Here is a 14,810-nt window from a genome sequence, read left to right on the forward strand (position 1 = left end):
CACTTGGCCTAGAAAATGAAAACTAAAAACAGCTGAGGCAGGCTGTGAGGGCAACAAGGTACCTCTGTAAAATCAAATCTGTAGGCCAAAAAAGAAGTTCTACATGTTGAGAAGTGATTTTAGGTTTCTTGTAAAAACAACAGTGTCTCTCCCTCCACTTTCAAATTCTAAACACCCTAACCATAACTTAAAATATTCTAATGAAGAGGAATACTGGCACAAGTAATCATTTTTCATCTCAAATTGCTGAATTGTGTAAAATAGTAGACAGGGTGATTAGAAAAAGTAAAGAAATTAATGGTAAGATCCTTGTGGTTTCTCAAGGGCTGCCAAGCTGCCACTTTCTTTTCTTCCCAGTTGTCTACATTGAAACAGACACTGGTCAGGAATGACATCAGTCTCAGCACAGAAGTAGCTCCTGCACCATCCCAGGGCTCACCTGTCGCATGCTGTAGGCAAAGAGGAAGCCCATGTTGTACTGAACTTCCCGAAGCAAAGAGACCGTCTGGAGGTGATCTTCCTCTGTCTCACCACAAAAACCAGCAATGAAATCACTGCTGAGGCTCACACCTGTGACACACAACAAAGGACAGCACGTCAGTGCTGCTTACCTTCAAGAGAAGCCTTTGGCACTTGGGGGTTAGAGAAGGAGGGAGAGCAATCATAAGGCCTCCCCTGAAGATACCCAGCCCAGATTAAGCAGAACAGCACTTATAGAGCAAGTGGGATAGCCTTGCTTGTCTACAATGTTCCCATGCCAGAGCCTGGCTTCTCAGTCCACATTCCCCTCAGCACCAGAAAGGGGATTTTCACTTCAAATGTCGGATTTACAGACATGGTAGAAGTCCACATTTTCAAACTGGTCCTGCTTTTACTAATGAAAACCTGGCACTGCCTCATACAAACATATACTTTTGAAGTTAGTTTTAACACAATGTTCATTTAAGATAGCAGTAACTACTAGTTACTGAATACTTACTAAACACTCTACTTTACAGTCTATTTCATTTAATCTATTTAATTATCCCAACAATCCAATGAGGTGAGTACTATTAACTCCATTTTGTAGATGAGGAAACTGCAGCGCAGAGAACCTCCACACTCAAAATGACAGTATGTGTGCGTAACACAGGTACAATAATCTGAAATTTGGAAAAAATTATAGACATTGTCAACCAAATCTAAACTAAAAGACTACAGAGTAATTGTATTAGGAGGAAGAGAAAAGAGAAAAAAGTGTCAGGGTTGGGATAAGAGAAAAGGAATTACCCTTAAGTACACAGTTTCAAAGATCTCAATTGCCCCAAATCAGAACTAATTTAAACCATAACTTTGCCAGCTAGCAAGATGGAACAAAGTCTCTCTCTTACGTTCAGAAACACAAAGACCATAGAAAAGGAATCTCTTTAACCTTGACATCACAAGCCGATCCACACCTCTGAGGATTTCTAGCACAACCAAGAGAGAAGTAAAAAGAGAGAGAGAGAAGTGACGAGGAGGAAAAGAAGTGTAAAGGTGTCACAAGGTACTGCCACAGGTGTTGCCTGTATCTCACCAAGAAGACTGCTGTCACCAGTAGAGTAATGTGGTCAGCAGAGTATGTTTCTTAAATGTACCTGGAATAGACTCTCTGATATGATGAATTAACTCCACATAAGCCTCTCTTGAATATCTGCAACAAACAAAAGAAAAGAAAAGGCTTAGATGAACCCATTTTTTTTAAATGAATGGTATAAAAAGATGACACTATGACTTACCACACATAACCATTTCTCATCCACATAGGATGGTATAAAAGTAGGTTAAAGTATCCAAAAGGGCCCTTTTGATCCAAATCCTGTACTGTAACCTAGTCCAGAGGCTATGAATTTTTAGCTCAAGACCATAAATTACTTTAAATATTAAAAATACATATTTTGGGGCCAGCCCTGTGGCAAAGTGGTTAAGTTTACACATTCCGCTTCAGCGGCCCAGGGTTTGCCAGTTCAGATCCTGGGTGTGGACATGGCACCACTCATCAGGCCATGCTGAGGTGGAATCCCACACAGCACAACCAGAAGGACCTACAACTAGAATATACAACTACGCACTGGGGAGCTCTAGGGAGAAGAGGGGTAAAAAAAAAAAAGGACTGGCAACAGATGTTAGCTCAAGTGTCAATCTTTTAAAAAAAGATACATATTTTTTATTTAACTAACAATTGAAGACAGATTAACATTTAAGAGGATCTCTAAAACTCTTGGCCAATGTGGAAAACAAGACAAAGCATAGTTCCTTACAGCGTGCCATTTGTCACATTCTCCTTTCAGTCTTACCTCCGCAATATTTATTGTTCCCAAAGTAAGTGAACACATAGAGCTATATTTAAATTCCAACTCAACAACATTAATGTTAAAAACTAAAGGATTAAAACCTCAGAGTGTGCCACACAGTAGGTGCTTAATAAAAAACATGCTACAAATGAAATTGAGTCCTTAGTCTATACTTATAGACCGAACAGAAGCAAGTTTCAATGTCCACAGGTCTATTCATATATAATAAACATTTACTAAGCAGCTACTATGTGCCACACAGTGTGCTAGGTTCTTAGACCCTGTCTGGTCCTTAAGGAAACATGGAAAAGGTGCAGGATGCCCCCTCCCCAAGCAAGTCTGACCCCCTACGCATGGCCTCCAGTACACGGCTGCTCCCGCTCTGGGCTGGTACGTGGATCTGTTTACAGATGTTGTCTCTCTCATGAATCAGCTGCAGAACCTGGTCAAATAGAACACACAGAAGGTCATTAAAGTCTCACCAAATCTTGTCGAAAGAAAACAACCCCCACTGTTTCTCCACCAAGCTTAATTTTCAAGTAATTAAGAGGCTGATTAACCCAAACACATGAATTACCCAAATCCTTTACTTCTGCTCAAGCCATGTTCTATCTGCCTCAGACATTTCACCTGATGGCATCTCTGCTTTCAAAGAGTAAAGAATGCAAGTAGAGGTCAGATTTAAGCGAGAGGGCCATTCACAGGTAGTACTGACACAAGAAAAATAAATGGCATTCGTTTCGTCTAATATAAAAACTAATTAGCCACTTTAAAAGATACCATCAAGAAACTGAAACTAGGAGAAAACATTTGAAAAAATATATTGACAAAGGATTTGTATCAAGAACACATAAAGAACTTTTACAACTCAGTAAGAAGATAAATAATCCAGAGGGGTAAAGGTAGGGAGGAGACCAAAAGACATTCCACTGAAACAAAAAACCTTTAAAGAAAAAAAGGTTCCCATTACAGAGTGATGTCAGCATCACAGCGGAGTGAGTTCTCCGGCAATCGCTCCCCTCCAATACACAATGAAAAGGACATTCATACTCCAACAGAGGACATCCACACAACACAAAAGACGTCAGAGACCCAAGCAGCCACGCATCGGAGGGAAGAGAGGCTAGAGTGCCCCCTCGGAGGAGGTGGAACACAGTAAGAGAAAACTTCGTTCCCTCCCCAAAAGACTGCAATCTGAGACTGCACGCAGCCTCTGAGACGGAAGGAAAGGGGGACGGGGATGCTCATTCATGGGAACATCAAAGATCCCCAAGGTCCCTTGCAGCCTAAGGGAAGGCCCCTACCAAGGTGAAAGCTTTCGCAGGGGGTGACCTTATCAAGCCAACACCCCAGGAGATCAGACAGTGAGAGCACAGCAAGGAAACACTGAGAGCAAGCAGAAAAAAGCGCCCCTCCCCCCGACCCACCCACTGCTGGCTCCAGCGCCTGGGATCCTGGCAGATCACAGAGGGCTCAGAATACGCAGCTCTTGGCCCCCAACCAGTGGCGACAGGTGGTAACTGAGACCAAATAACACCAGGACAAATAACACCAGCAAAAGAACAAAGCCACACCCTGTAGTAGTATCAGAAATTATATCTCCATACAAGAGAGAAAATGACAAATACCCAGAAATCAGTCCTGAAGACACAGAAATATGTAATCTAAATAAGAGAATTCAAAATAGCTATCATCAAAATCTCAACGAGTTAAAAGAGAATGTACAGAAACAAATCAATGAGTTCAGGAGCTACCTCACAAGAGATTGAAACTACAAAGAATAATCAATCAGATATATTGGAGATGAAAGACATAATCAATGAGATAAAACAAAATATGGATTCCCTGAACACTAGAGCCAACACCATAGAGGAGCAAATCAGCATAATCGAGGACAGACATGGAAATACACCAGATAGAAAAGGAGAGACAACTAAAACTAAAAAGAAATGAAGTAAGCCTCCGAGAAATATCGGACTCAACTAGGAAATGCAACATAAGAATTATGTTGTATTCCAGAGGGAGAACAGAAGGAGACTAGACCAGAAAGCGTGTTCACACAATAGCAGAGAACTTGTCAAAGTTAGGGAAGGAGATGGAAATCCACGTGGAAGAGGTTACCATATCTCCTAAATATATCAGCGTAAAAAGACCTACTGCAAGGCATATAGTAGTAAACTGGCAAAAGTGAATGACAAAGAAAAAAATACTACAGGCAGCAAAGGGAGAAGAAAATAAACTACAAAGGAACCCCTATCAGGCTTTCAGCACATTTCTCTGCACAAACCTTACAGTCTAGGAGAGACTAGAATGACATATTCAAATCTTTAAAGGACAAAAACTTTCAGGCAAGAATACTCTATCCAGTGAAAATATCCTTCAGATATGATGGAGAAACGAAAACTTTCCCAGATAAATAAGAGCTAAGGGACTTCGTAGTCACAAGACCTCCACTATGAGAAATCCTCAAGAAGGCCCTCCTACCTGAAAAAAACAAAGAAAGGGAGACAAGGGTTACAAAGCATGGAGTAAGGAGATAAATAGGAAGACAGAATCAGAAAACTGTAACTATACATCAGAACAGGTTAGCAAATACTCAAGTGTAACATTAAAGATAAAGGGAAGGAAAACACCAAAAACAAAGATAATCCTGTTATTTTAATCACAAACTCACAACACAAGATGGAATAAAATGTGAGGAAAACAACTTAGGAGGGGAAGAGGAGAGGGACTGAATCAGTTTAGTCTAAGAAAATAAGAGGCCAACAGACAATGGACTATCTTATCTAAAAGAAAATAAGAGGCCATCAGAAAAGAGAGTATCATATCCACGAGATTTTGAATACAAACCTCATGGTCACCACTAAACAAAACAGCAGAACAGAGACACAAATAATAAATAAGGAGAAAAAAACACAATATAACAAACTACATAACTCAATTGGTAGACTGAAACACATGGGACAAGAAACAAAGGAAATGCAGGAGAACCGGAAAACGAGTCATAAAATGGCAGCATTAAGCCCTCATAGATCAATCATCACCCAAAATGTAAATGGATTGAATTCTCCAGTCAAAAGACAGAGTGGCAAGATAGATTAAAGAACAAGACCCAACAATATGCGGCCTCCAGGAAACACACCTCAGCTCCAATGACAAACACTGGCTCAGAGAGAAGGGATAGAAGACGATACTCCAAGCTAAAGGCAAACAAAAGAAAGCAGGTGTCACAATACTTATATCAGACAGAGTAGTCTTCAAGATAGGACAGGGAAAGAGAGACAAAGAGGGGCAGTTTATAATGAGCAAAGGGACACTCCATGAAGAAGAAATAACGCTTATAAATATCTATGCACCCAACACAGGAGCACTGAAGTTCATAAAGCAACTATTAACAAACCTAAAGGAAGATATTAAAAATAACACAATAATAGGAGGGGACCTCAACACTCCACTCACATCAAATGATAGATCATCCAGACAGAAAATCAACAAGGAAACAGCCAAATTAAATAAAATAGACCAGTTAGGCTTAATAGACACACACAGAACACTCGATCCAAAAGCAGCAGAATACACATTCCTCTCAAATGTGCATGAAACATTCTCAAGGATAGACCATATGTTGGGAAACAAGGCAAGCCTCAATAAATTTAAGATGGAAATAATAACCGGCATCTTTTGTGATCCCAGTGCTATGAAGCTAGAAATTAATTACAAGAAAAAAGCTGAGAAAGGGACAAAGATGTGGAGACTAAACAACATGCTACTGAACAACCAATGGACTATTGAAGAAATTAAAGGAGAGATCAAAAAATACCTGTAGACAAATGAAAATGATAACATGCCCTACCAACTCATATGGGATACAGCAAAAGCCGTATTAAGAGGGAAATTCATCGCAATACAGGCTCACCTTAAAAAACAAGAAAAATCCCAAATAAGCAATCTCAAACTACACCTTACTGAATTAGAAAAAGAATAAACAAAGCCCAAAGTCAGCAGGAGAGAAATAATCAAAATCAGAGCAGAAACAAATGCTATTGAAACAAAATGTAGTAGAAAGGATCAATGAAACAAAGAACCGAATCTTTGAGAAGATAAACAAAACTGACAAACCCCTAGCCACACTTACAAAGAAAAAAAGAGAGGAAGCTCAGATAAATAAAATTAAAAATGAAAGAGGAGAAATAACGGATACCACAGAAAATACAAAAGATTATAAGAGAATACTACAAAAAGCTATATGCCAACAAAATGAACAATCTAGAAGAAATGGATAAATTCTTAGACTCTCACAACCCCCCAACAAAGAATCAAGAAGAAACAGATAATCCGAATAGACCAATCACAAGTAAAGAGTGAAACAGTAATCAAAAGCATCCCAAAAAACAAAAGCCCAGGCCCAGACAACTTCCCTGGAGAATTCTACCAAACTTTCAGAGAGGATTTAATACCTATTCTTCCCAAGCTATTCCAAAACATCAGGCAAGACGAGCGCTTCCTTACATATGCTACGAGGGCAATGTCACTCTGATAACAAAGCCTGACAAGAACAACACAAAAAATGAAAACTATAGGCCAATATCACTGATGAACATAGAAGTAAAAATCCTCAACAAGATACTGGCAACCTGAATACAACGATACATCAAAAAGATCATATATCATGATCAAGTGGGATTTATACCAGGGACATAGGGATAATTCAACATCCACAAATCAATCAATGTGATACACCACATTAAGAAAATGAGGAATAAAACCACATGATCATCTCAGTAGATGCAGAGCAAGCATCTGATAAGATCCAACAGCCATTTATAAGAAAAACTCTTTTTGTTTTATAATAAAAACTCTTAACAAAATGGGGATCGAAGGAAATTACCTTAACATAATAAAGGCCATATATGACAAACCCACAACCAACATCATACTCAATGGAGAAAAACTGAATGCTATTCCTCTGAGAACAGGAACAAGACAAGGATGCCTACTATCACCACTCTTATTCAACAAAATACTGGAGGTTTTAGCCAGAGCAATTAGGCAAGAGAAAGGAATAGAAGGAATCCAAACAGGGAGTGAAGAAGTGAAACTCTTGCTGTTTGCAGATAACATGATCTTATATACAGAAAACGCTAAAGAATCCATCAGAAAACTATTAGGAATAATTAACAACTAACTACGGTAAAGTTGCAGGGTACAAAATCAACTTACAAAAATCAGCTGCATTTCTATACTCCAATAACAAACTTACAGAAAGACAACTCAAAAATACAGTTGCGGGGGGGCCGGCACAGTGGCACAGCAGTTCACATGTTCCGCTTTGGTGGCCCTGGGTTTGCCGATTGAGATCCTGGGTGCAGACATGGCACTGCTTGGCAAGCCATGCTGTGGCAGGTGGCCCACATATAAAGTGGAGGAAGATGGGCATGGATGTTAGTTCAGGGCTGCTCTTCCTCAGCAAAGAGAGGAGGACTGGCTGTAGTTAGCTCAGGGCTAATCTTCCTCAAAAAAAAAAAAAAAAAAGAATACAATTCTAGGCCAGCCTGGTGGCACAGTGGTTGAGTTTGTACGTTTCACCTTGGTGGCCCAGGGTTCACCACTTCAGATCCCAGGTGCAGACCCATACACCACTTGTCAAGGCATGCTGTGGTAGGCGTCCCACATATAAAGTGGAAGAAGATGGGCACGGATGTCAGCTCAGGGCCAGTTTTCCTCAGCAAAAAGAGAAGGATTGGCAGCAGATGTTAGCTCAGGGCTAATGTGCCTCAAAAAAGAAAAAAAAAATACAATTCCATTTACAATCGCAACTAGAAGAATAAAGCACCTAGGAATAAATTTAACCAAGGAGGTGAAGGACTTACACAATGAAAACTATAAGACATTATTGAAAGAAATAGATGACGACATAAAGAGATGGAAAGAGATTCCATGTACACGGATTGGAAGAATAAACATAGTTAAAATGTCCATACTACCCAAAGCAATCTACAGATTCAATGCAGTCCCAATCAGAATCCCAATGACATTCTTCGCAGAAATAGAGCAAAGAATCATAAAATTCATATGGGGCAACCAAAGACCCTGAATTGCTAAAGCAATCCCGAGAAAAAAGAACAAAGCTGGAGGCATCATAATCCCTAACTTCACAATGTACCACAAAGCCATAGTGATCAAAACAGCATGGTACTGGCACAAAAACAGGCACACAGATCAATGGAAGAGAGCTGAAAGCCCAGAAGTAAAACAACACCTCTATAGACAGCTAACCTTTGACAAAGGCGCCAAGAACATACAATGGAGAAAAGACAGTCTCTTCAATAAATGGTGTTGGGAAAACTGGACAGCCATATGCAAAAGAATGAAAATAGACCATTATCTCACGCCACACACAAAAGTAAACTCAAAATGGATCAAAGACTTGAAGATAAGTCCTGAAACCATAAAACTCCTGGAAGATAATATAGGTAGTATACTCTTTGAGATCGAACTTAAAAGGATCTTTTCAAACACCATGTCCTCTCAGACAAGGGAAACAAAAGAAAAAATAAACAAGTGGGGGACTTGATCAGACTAAAGAGCTTCTGCAACGCAAAAGAAACTAGGATCAAAACAAAAAGAGAACTCACCAATTGGCAGAAAATATTTGTAAATCATATATCCAACAAGGGGTTAATCTCCCTAATATATAATGAACTCACACAACTGAACAACAAAACCTGATCAAAAACTGGGCAGAGGATATGACAACATTTTTCCAAGGATGATATACAGATGGCCAACAAACACATGAAAAGATGTTCAACATCACTAATCATCAGGGAAATGCAAATCAAAACTACACTAAGATACCTCTTTACACTTGTTAAAATGGCTATAATCACTAAGACTAAAAATAACAAATGTTGGAGAGGGTGTGGAGAAAAGGGAACCCTCATACACTGCTGGTGGGAATGCAAACTGGTGCAGCCACTATGGAAAACAGTACGGAGATTCCTCAAAAAACTAAAAATAGAACTACCATACGACCCAGCTATCCCACTATTGGGTATCTACCCAAACAACTTGAAATCAATAATCCAAAGTAACATACATACCCCTATGTTCATTGCAGCACTATTCACAATAGCCAAGACATGGAAACAATCCAAGTGCCCACTGACCGACAACTGGATAAAGATGTGGTATATATATAAAATGGAATACTACTCAGCCATAAAAAAGCCAAAATTATCCCATTTGCAACAACATGAATGGACCTGGAGGGTATTATGCTAAGAGAAATAAGCCAGACTGAGAAGGACAAACACCAGATGATTTCACTCATATGTGGAATATAAACAAATACAGGAACAAAGAAAACAGTTCAGTGGTTACCAGGGGAAGGGGGGTGGGGGGTGGGCACAGGGGTGAAGGGGAGCACTTCTGTGGTGATGGACAAGAAATAATGTACAACTGACATTTCACAATGATGTAACCTATTATGAACTCAACTAAAAAAAAGGCTTCACATGTGGGCTACATACTGCATACCAGGCACTTTGCTAAGTACCTTCCACATGTTATATCTATTACCTAACAACCCAAAGAAGAACGTGATTATTAACCACATTCTACAGATGAAGATGGTAAGTTGAAAAGGTCACATCTACTAGTAAAGCCCTGGAAAAGCTAGGATTGATCTCAGGTCTGTCTGAGGCCAAAGTCTGGATACTTCCCACTGCTATCATATTGCCTCCCTTCTTGTCCAACCCATACCACCTTGTACTAAAACCTCTCTCTGCACAGCCTTCATGGTCCCAACAGGTGGTCTTAACCTCCCGTTAATATCAGACCTATCTCTGCCCCTACCTTGGTAGACTTTAAATCTTTCCAAAGGACCAGTAGATTCAGAGGGCAATATAGCAATACACCACAGGATCCCTGAGCAAGACTCGAGGCCTCTGCTGCATCCTACTGGTTCAGCCTTTGGCATGCTTAAGGATACTGATATCAGATTGGCACAGTTAACTATCGATACTCACCTCATCAGGAAAGTCCTTGGGGTGGGGAGAGGTGAAACGGATCCTCATTTCAGGATCTATTCTGGAGACCTGATCCAGAAGGTGAGCAAAACGAAGCCCTCCTTGCTTGGTTTTATAGTTGGTGGAGAAGCCACGACTGAGGCTGGTGGACATTGCATTATTGAACTGGACTTCTGAATTGTCCCGAAAACTATTAACATTCTGACCAAGGAGTGTCACTTCTTTCAGCCCCTGAAAAAGGGAAAACATATTGGAAAAAATAAGTATATTGGAGGCAATTTAAAAACTTGTTTGGTACCTTCACACCAAATCACTAATTAAAATTAGCTGAACCTACCAAGAGCCATCCATAAATGTGATCTGTCTTTAACCCAATAATTTCATGTTTGGGCATCTCGTCTGAAGAATTGAACTTGAGAATAAAAACTTACATAAAAAGCAATCTTCAAAGTATTTTTTAGAATAGCAAAAAACTAGATGTAAACTCAATGCTCAATAATAATGGTTAATTTATGACACCATAAATCAAATTATAACACCATTCTGTCAGTTGAACGTCATATAATCATCGCCTACAAAGTATTCTTGCCAAAAATATCTAGCCTAAATCAAATCAAGCTTTTACACCTAACTTTCAGTTTACTAGAATTCAGGGGAATATTCTAAATGATGACATGAGGAAGCAATCAGACAAATTGCTTCAATTTGGTCTCTTCAAAAGATTAATGCATGATTTAAAGCTAACAACAAAAACATGGAAGAGCTATTTTAGATTAAGATAGATTGAAGAAATATAAAAACCAAATAAAACTATACAAATCTTGACTGGATCTTGGTTTGAAAATACAACAGCAATAAGAAATTTTTGGACAATTAATAAACTTTGACTATGGACTACGTATTACATAATATTAGTTAATTGCTAGATTTCCTACATGTGATAATAGTATTATCATTATGAGGGGAAAAATTCTTATTCTGTGAAGAGTCATATTGAAGTATCTGGGGTTAAGTAGCCTGATGTCTACAACTTACTTTCAAATGGTTCAGAAAAAATATATTTATATATCTATAGAGATAGGCAGATAAAGCAAATACAACAAATGTTAACAGTCATGTTTATTGCACTAGTCTTTCAACTTGTGTTTGAAAATTTGCATCATAAAATTTAAGAAAAAGAATAATGGTTGCTATAAAGACTATTTTTTGTAACTTAATTTTGCCATAATTTCAAACTTACAAAAAAATTGCAATAACAGTACGAAGAACTCCCATTTACTCTTTGCCCAGTTTCACTGATTGTTAACATTGTGCCCCACTTGTTTATCATTCACATTAACACATTCATATACACTCTCTCTACACACGTGTGCAAGCACACATTTTTCTAAGCCTTCTGAGAACAAGTTGCAAACATCAGACTCTTTTACCCCTACATATTTCAGTATATATTTCCCAAAAATAAGAACATTCTCCCACATAATCTCAGGACAATTATCAAAATTAGAGGTATTGATACAATACCATTATCTAATCCACATTCAAATAAATCAAACTTTCACAAATTGTCCAAATAATGTCCTTTATAACTTTTTTCTAACTTTTATTCAATAATGGCATGTCTAGGAATTTATCTTACGGATATAACCATAAGATGAACAAAGATTAATGCATAGAGATGTACTTCTACACAGCACAGTTTTAATAGGGGAATAATTGAAAGCAATTTGAAAGCTGTTGTCCTACAAGTAAATCACAGTGTGTCCACACCAAGGAAAGCCACACTGATACAAAAATAAAGCTAAAAGCTATCAGTGACATGGGAAAATGCTCACACCATTAAGGACAGGATACAAAATTGCTTAGACAGTAAGATCACAACTACATAAAAATATTTTTTTTAATAACTTTATTTTTCCTGATCATAATCCCACTCCAGGACAACGCAATGCATCTTTAACTGTCACATCTCTAGTCGCTATAAAGACTATTTATTTTTACAAGTTGTGACATAATGTTAATTTAAAAAACAGGATATACTAAATGCAATGTCGATCCTGGATTAGATCCTGAAAAAGAAAAAAGACACTAGTGGGGGAACTGGCAAAACCAGAATAAAGTCTGAAGTAGTTTAATAGGAATGTACCAGCAGTCTTAATCTTTTAGTTTTGACAAATACACCAAAGTAAGATGTTAACATTACAGGTAACTCTATCTTTGCAACTTTTCTGAAAATTTAAAGTTATTCCAGAACAAAAGGTTTATTTAAAAAAAAAGCAAGATACAAAACTAAGTAAAATACAAACACATATAAAAAGAAATAACAGGGCCCACCCAGTGGCACAGTGGTTAAGTTTGCACATTCCATTTTGGTGGCCCGGGTTCACTGGTTCAGATCCCAGGTGCAGACATGGCACTGCTTGGCATGCCATGCTGTGGTAGGCGTCCCACATATAAAGTAGTAAAAGACGGGCACAGATGTTAGCTCAGGGCCAGTCTTCCTCAGCAAAAAAAGAGGAGGATTGGCAGCAGATGTTAGCTCAGGGCTAATCGTCCTCAAAAAAAAAGAAAAGAAATAACAACCAAATGCAAAGAGTTATGGGACAATTGGGAAAATTTGAATATGGGTGGACGAGGAGGAGATGATAGTAGTAGATTTTGTTAACTGTGTTAGAATAATGGTATCGAAAATATCCTTATTTTTTAGAAATGCATAATTACTTAATGGTGAAATATCATGCTGTATTTTGAAATACTTTATTAACAACAAAAAAATAGATAAAAGTAAGTAAGGCAAAAAGTAATAATTATTAAATTTAAGTGATTGTTAGCTGGGAGAGAGAAGTCATTATACTATTCTGCTTTTCTGCATATTTAAATTTTTTTTCATATAAAAAGATAATAAAGAGTCTTTAAAAAAAGGCCTCTTACTTAAACAACTTCCAATCAATAACCATTGTTTGAATGCATAAACAACATTCTGTTAAAGGAACAATATTCTATTATCTTTGCAACTGTAGTTTAAAAATCTAAATAAACAAAAATCTTTTAAAAAGTTACTCTCTAAGCAAAATAAATGACTAACAACTACTTTAAAACACAATGCAGAATCTTAATTCTTCACAAGTCAATAGCTTTGAATTCACTAAGATTCACTTTAATGTTACTAAGTTTCTTCCTTATATGCAAATAACCTAGAAAGGTTAGGGAGTTTCTGTCATTACCTCAATCTGCTTAAACAGACTGTCTCTATCTTGAAAGAGTGAGTTGTGGTACTATGGGGGAGCTGGAAGGGGAGAAGGGGACAACTTGAGACCAGAAAGCACTTGGAGAGGTGGGCTATGGAGAAGACCTCACAGTGCCTGTGAGCGGCCAGGGACCAAATCAGGGAACTGAGAATCTGGTGATAGGGGAAGAGAAGAGAACATTGCCAGAGCATAAGAACAAAAGCAGAGTGCTGACTTAGAAGTGGAACAGGCTGTAGAGAAAGCCTTTGACAGATAAAGCATCCATTTATGATTTAAAAAACTCTGAATAAAATAAAGGAAATAAAATAAAAGGAAAGTACTCAACATAAAAAGGTCATATATGACAAACCCACAACTAATATCATACTCAATGGAGAAAAACTGAAAGCTATCCCTCTATGAAGAGGAAGCAGACAACGATGCCCACTTTCACCACTCTTATTTAACATAGTATTGCCAGTCCTAGCCAGAGCAATGAGGCAAGAAAAAGAAATAAAAAGGATCCAAATTGGAAAGGAATAAGTAAAACTGTCACTATTTGCAGATGACATGATTTTATATCTGGAAAACCCTAGGGGGGCCAGCCCCATGGCTGAGTGGTTAAGTTCACGAGCTCCACTTTGGCAGCCCAGGATTTCGCTAGTTCGGATCCTGGGCATGGACATGGCACCGCTCATCAGGTCATATTGAGGCAGCGTCTCATATAGCACAACCAGAGGCACTCACGACTAGAACATACAACTATGTACCTGGGGGCTTTGGGGAGAAGGAGGGGAAAAAAAAAGAAAACCCTAAAAAATCCACGAAAAAACTTCTAGAAATAATAAATGAATATGGATGAATATGGTTAAGTTGCAGGATACAAAATCAACATACAAAAATCAGTTGTGTTTCTATACACTAACAACAAAGTAGCAAAAAGAGAAATTTAAAATACAATCCTATTTACAATTGCAACAAAAAGAATAAAATACTTAGGAATAAACTTAACCAAAAGGTGAAAGAACTGTACACTGAAAACTATAAAACATTGCTGAAAGAAATTGAAAAAGACACAGGGAAATGGAAAGATATTCTGTGCTCTTGGATTGGAAAAATTAACATAGTTAAAATCTCCAGGGGCCAGCCCCATGGCTGAGTGGTTAAGTTTGCGGGTACCGCCTCGGTGGCCCGGGGTTTCACTGGTTTGGATGCTGGGCATGGACATGGCACTGGTCATC

At 38.3% G+C, this 14,810-nt stretch overlaps 1 protein-coding gene across 5 annotated transcripts in view; it reads right to left on the bottom strand.

Moving 5' to 3' along the window:
* The window catches only part of CDK5RAP1 (CDK5 regulatory subunit associated protein 1), a 56,568-nt gene that overhangs the window by 20,876 nt on the left and 20,882 nt on the right, over positions 1 to 14,810 (bottom strand). For all 5 annotated transcript variants that reach the window (XM_070588015.1, XM_008535869.2, XM_008535870.2 and 2 more), the window contains 4 exons: positions 10,343 to 10,573; positions 2,657 to 2,754; positions 1,617 to 1,672; positions 440 to 570 (listed from right to left, as the gene is read on the bottom strand). In XM_070588015.1, the coding sequence (XP_070444116.1) occupies positions 440 to 570; positions 1,617 to 1,672; positions 2,657 to 2,754; positions 10,343 to 10,573 (516 nt within the window). The remainder of the gene's footprint in view (positions 1 to 439; positions 571 to 1,616; positions 1,673 to 2,656; positions 2,755 to 10,342; positions 10,574 to 14,810) is intronic.

The sequence above is a fragment of the Equus przewalskii genome, chromosome 21 (assembly GCF_037783145.1).
Source record: "Equus przewalskii isolate Varuska chromosome 21, EquPr2, whole genome shotgun sequence".
In the NCBI taxonomy this organism is placed as follows: Eukaryota; Metazoa; Chordata; class Mammalia; order Perissodactyla; family Equidae; genus Equus; species Equus przewalskii.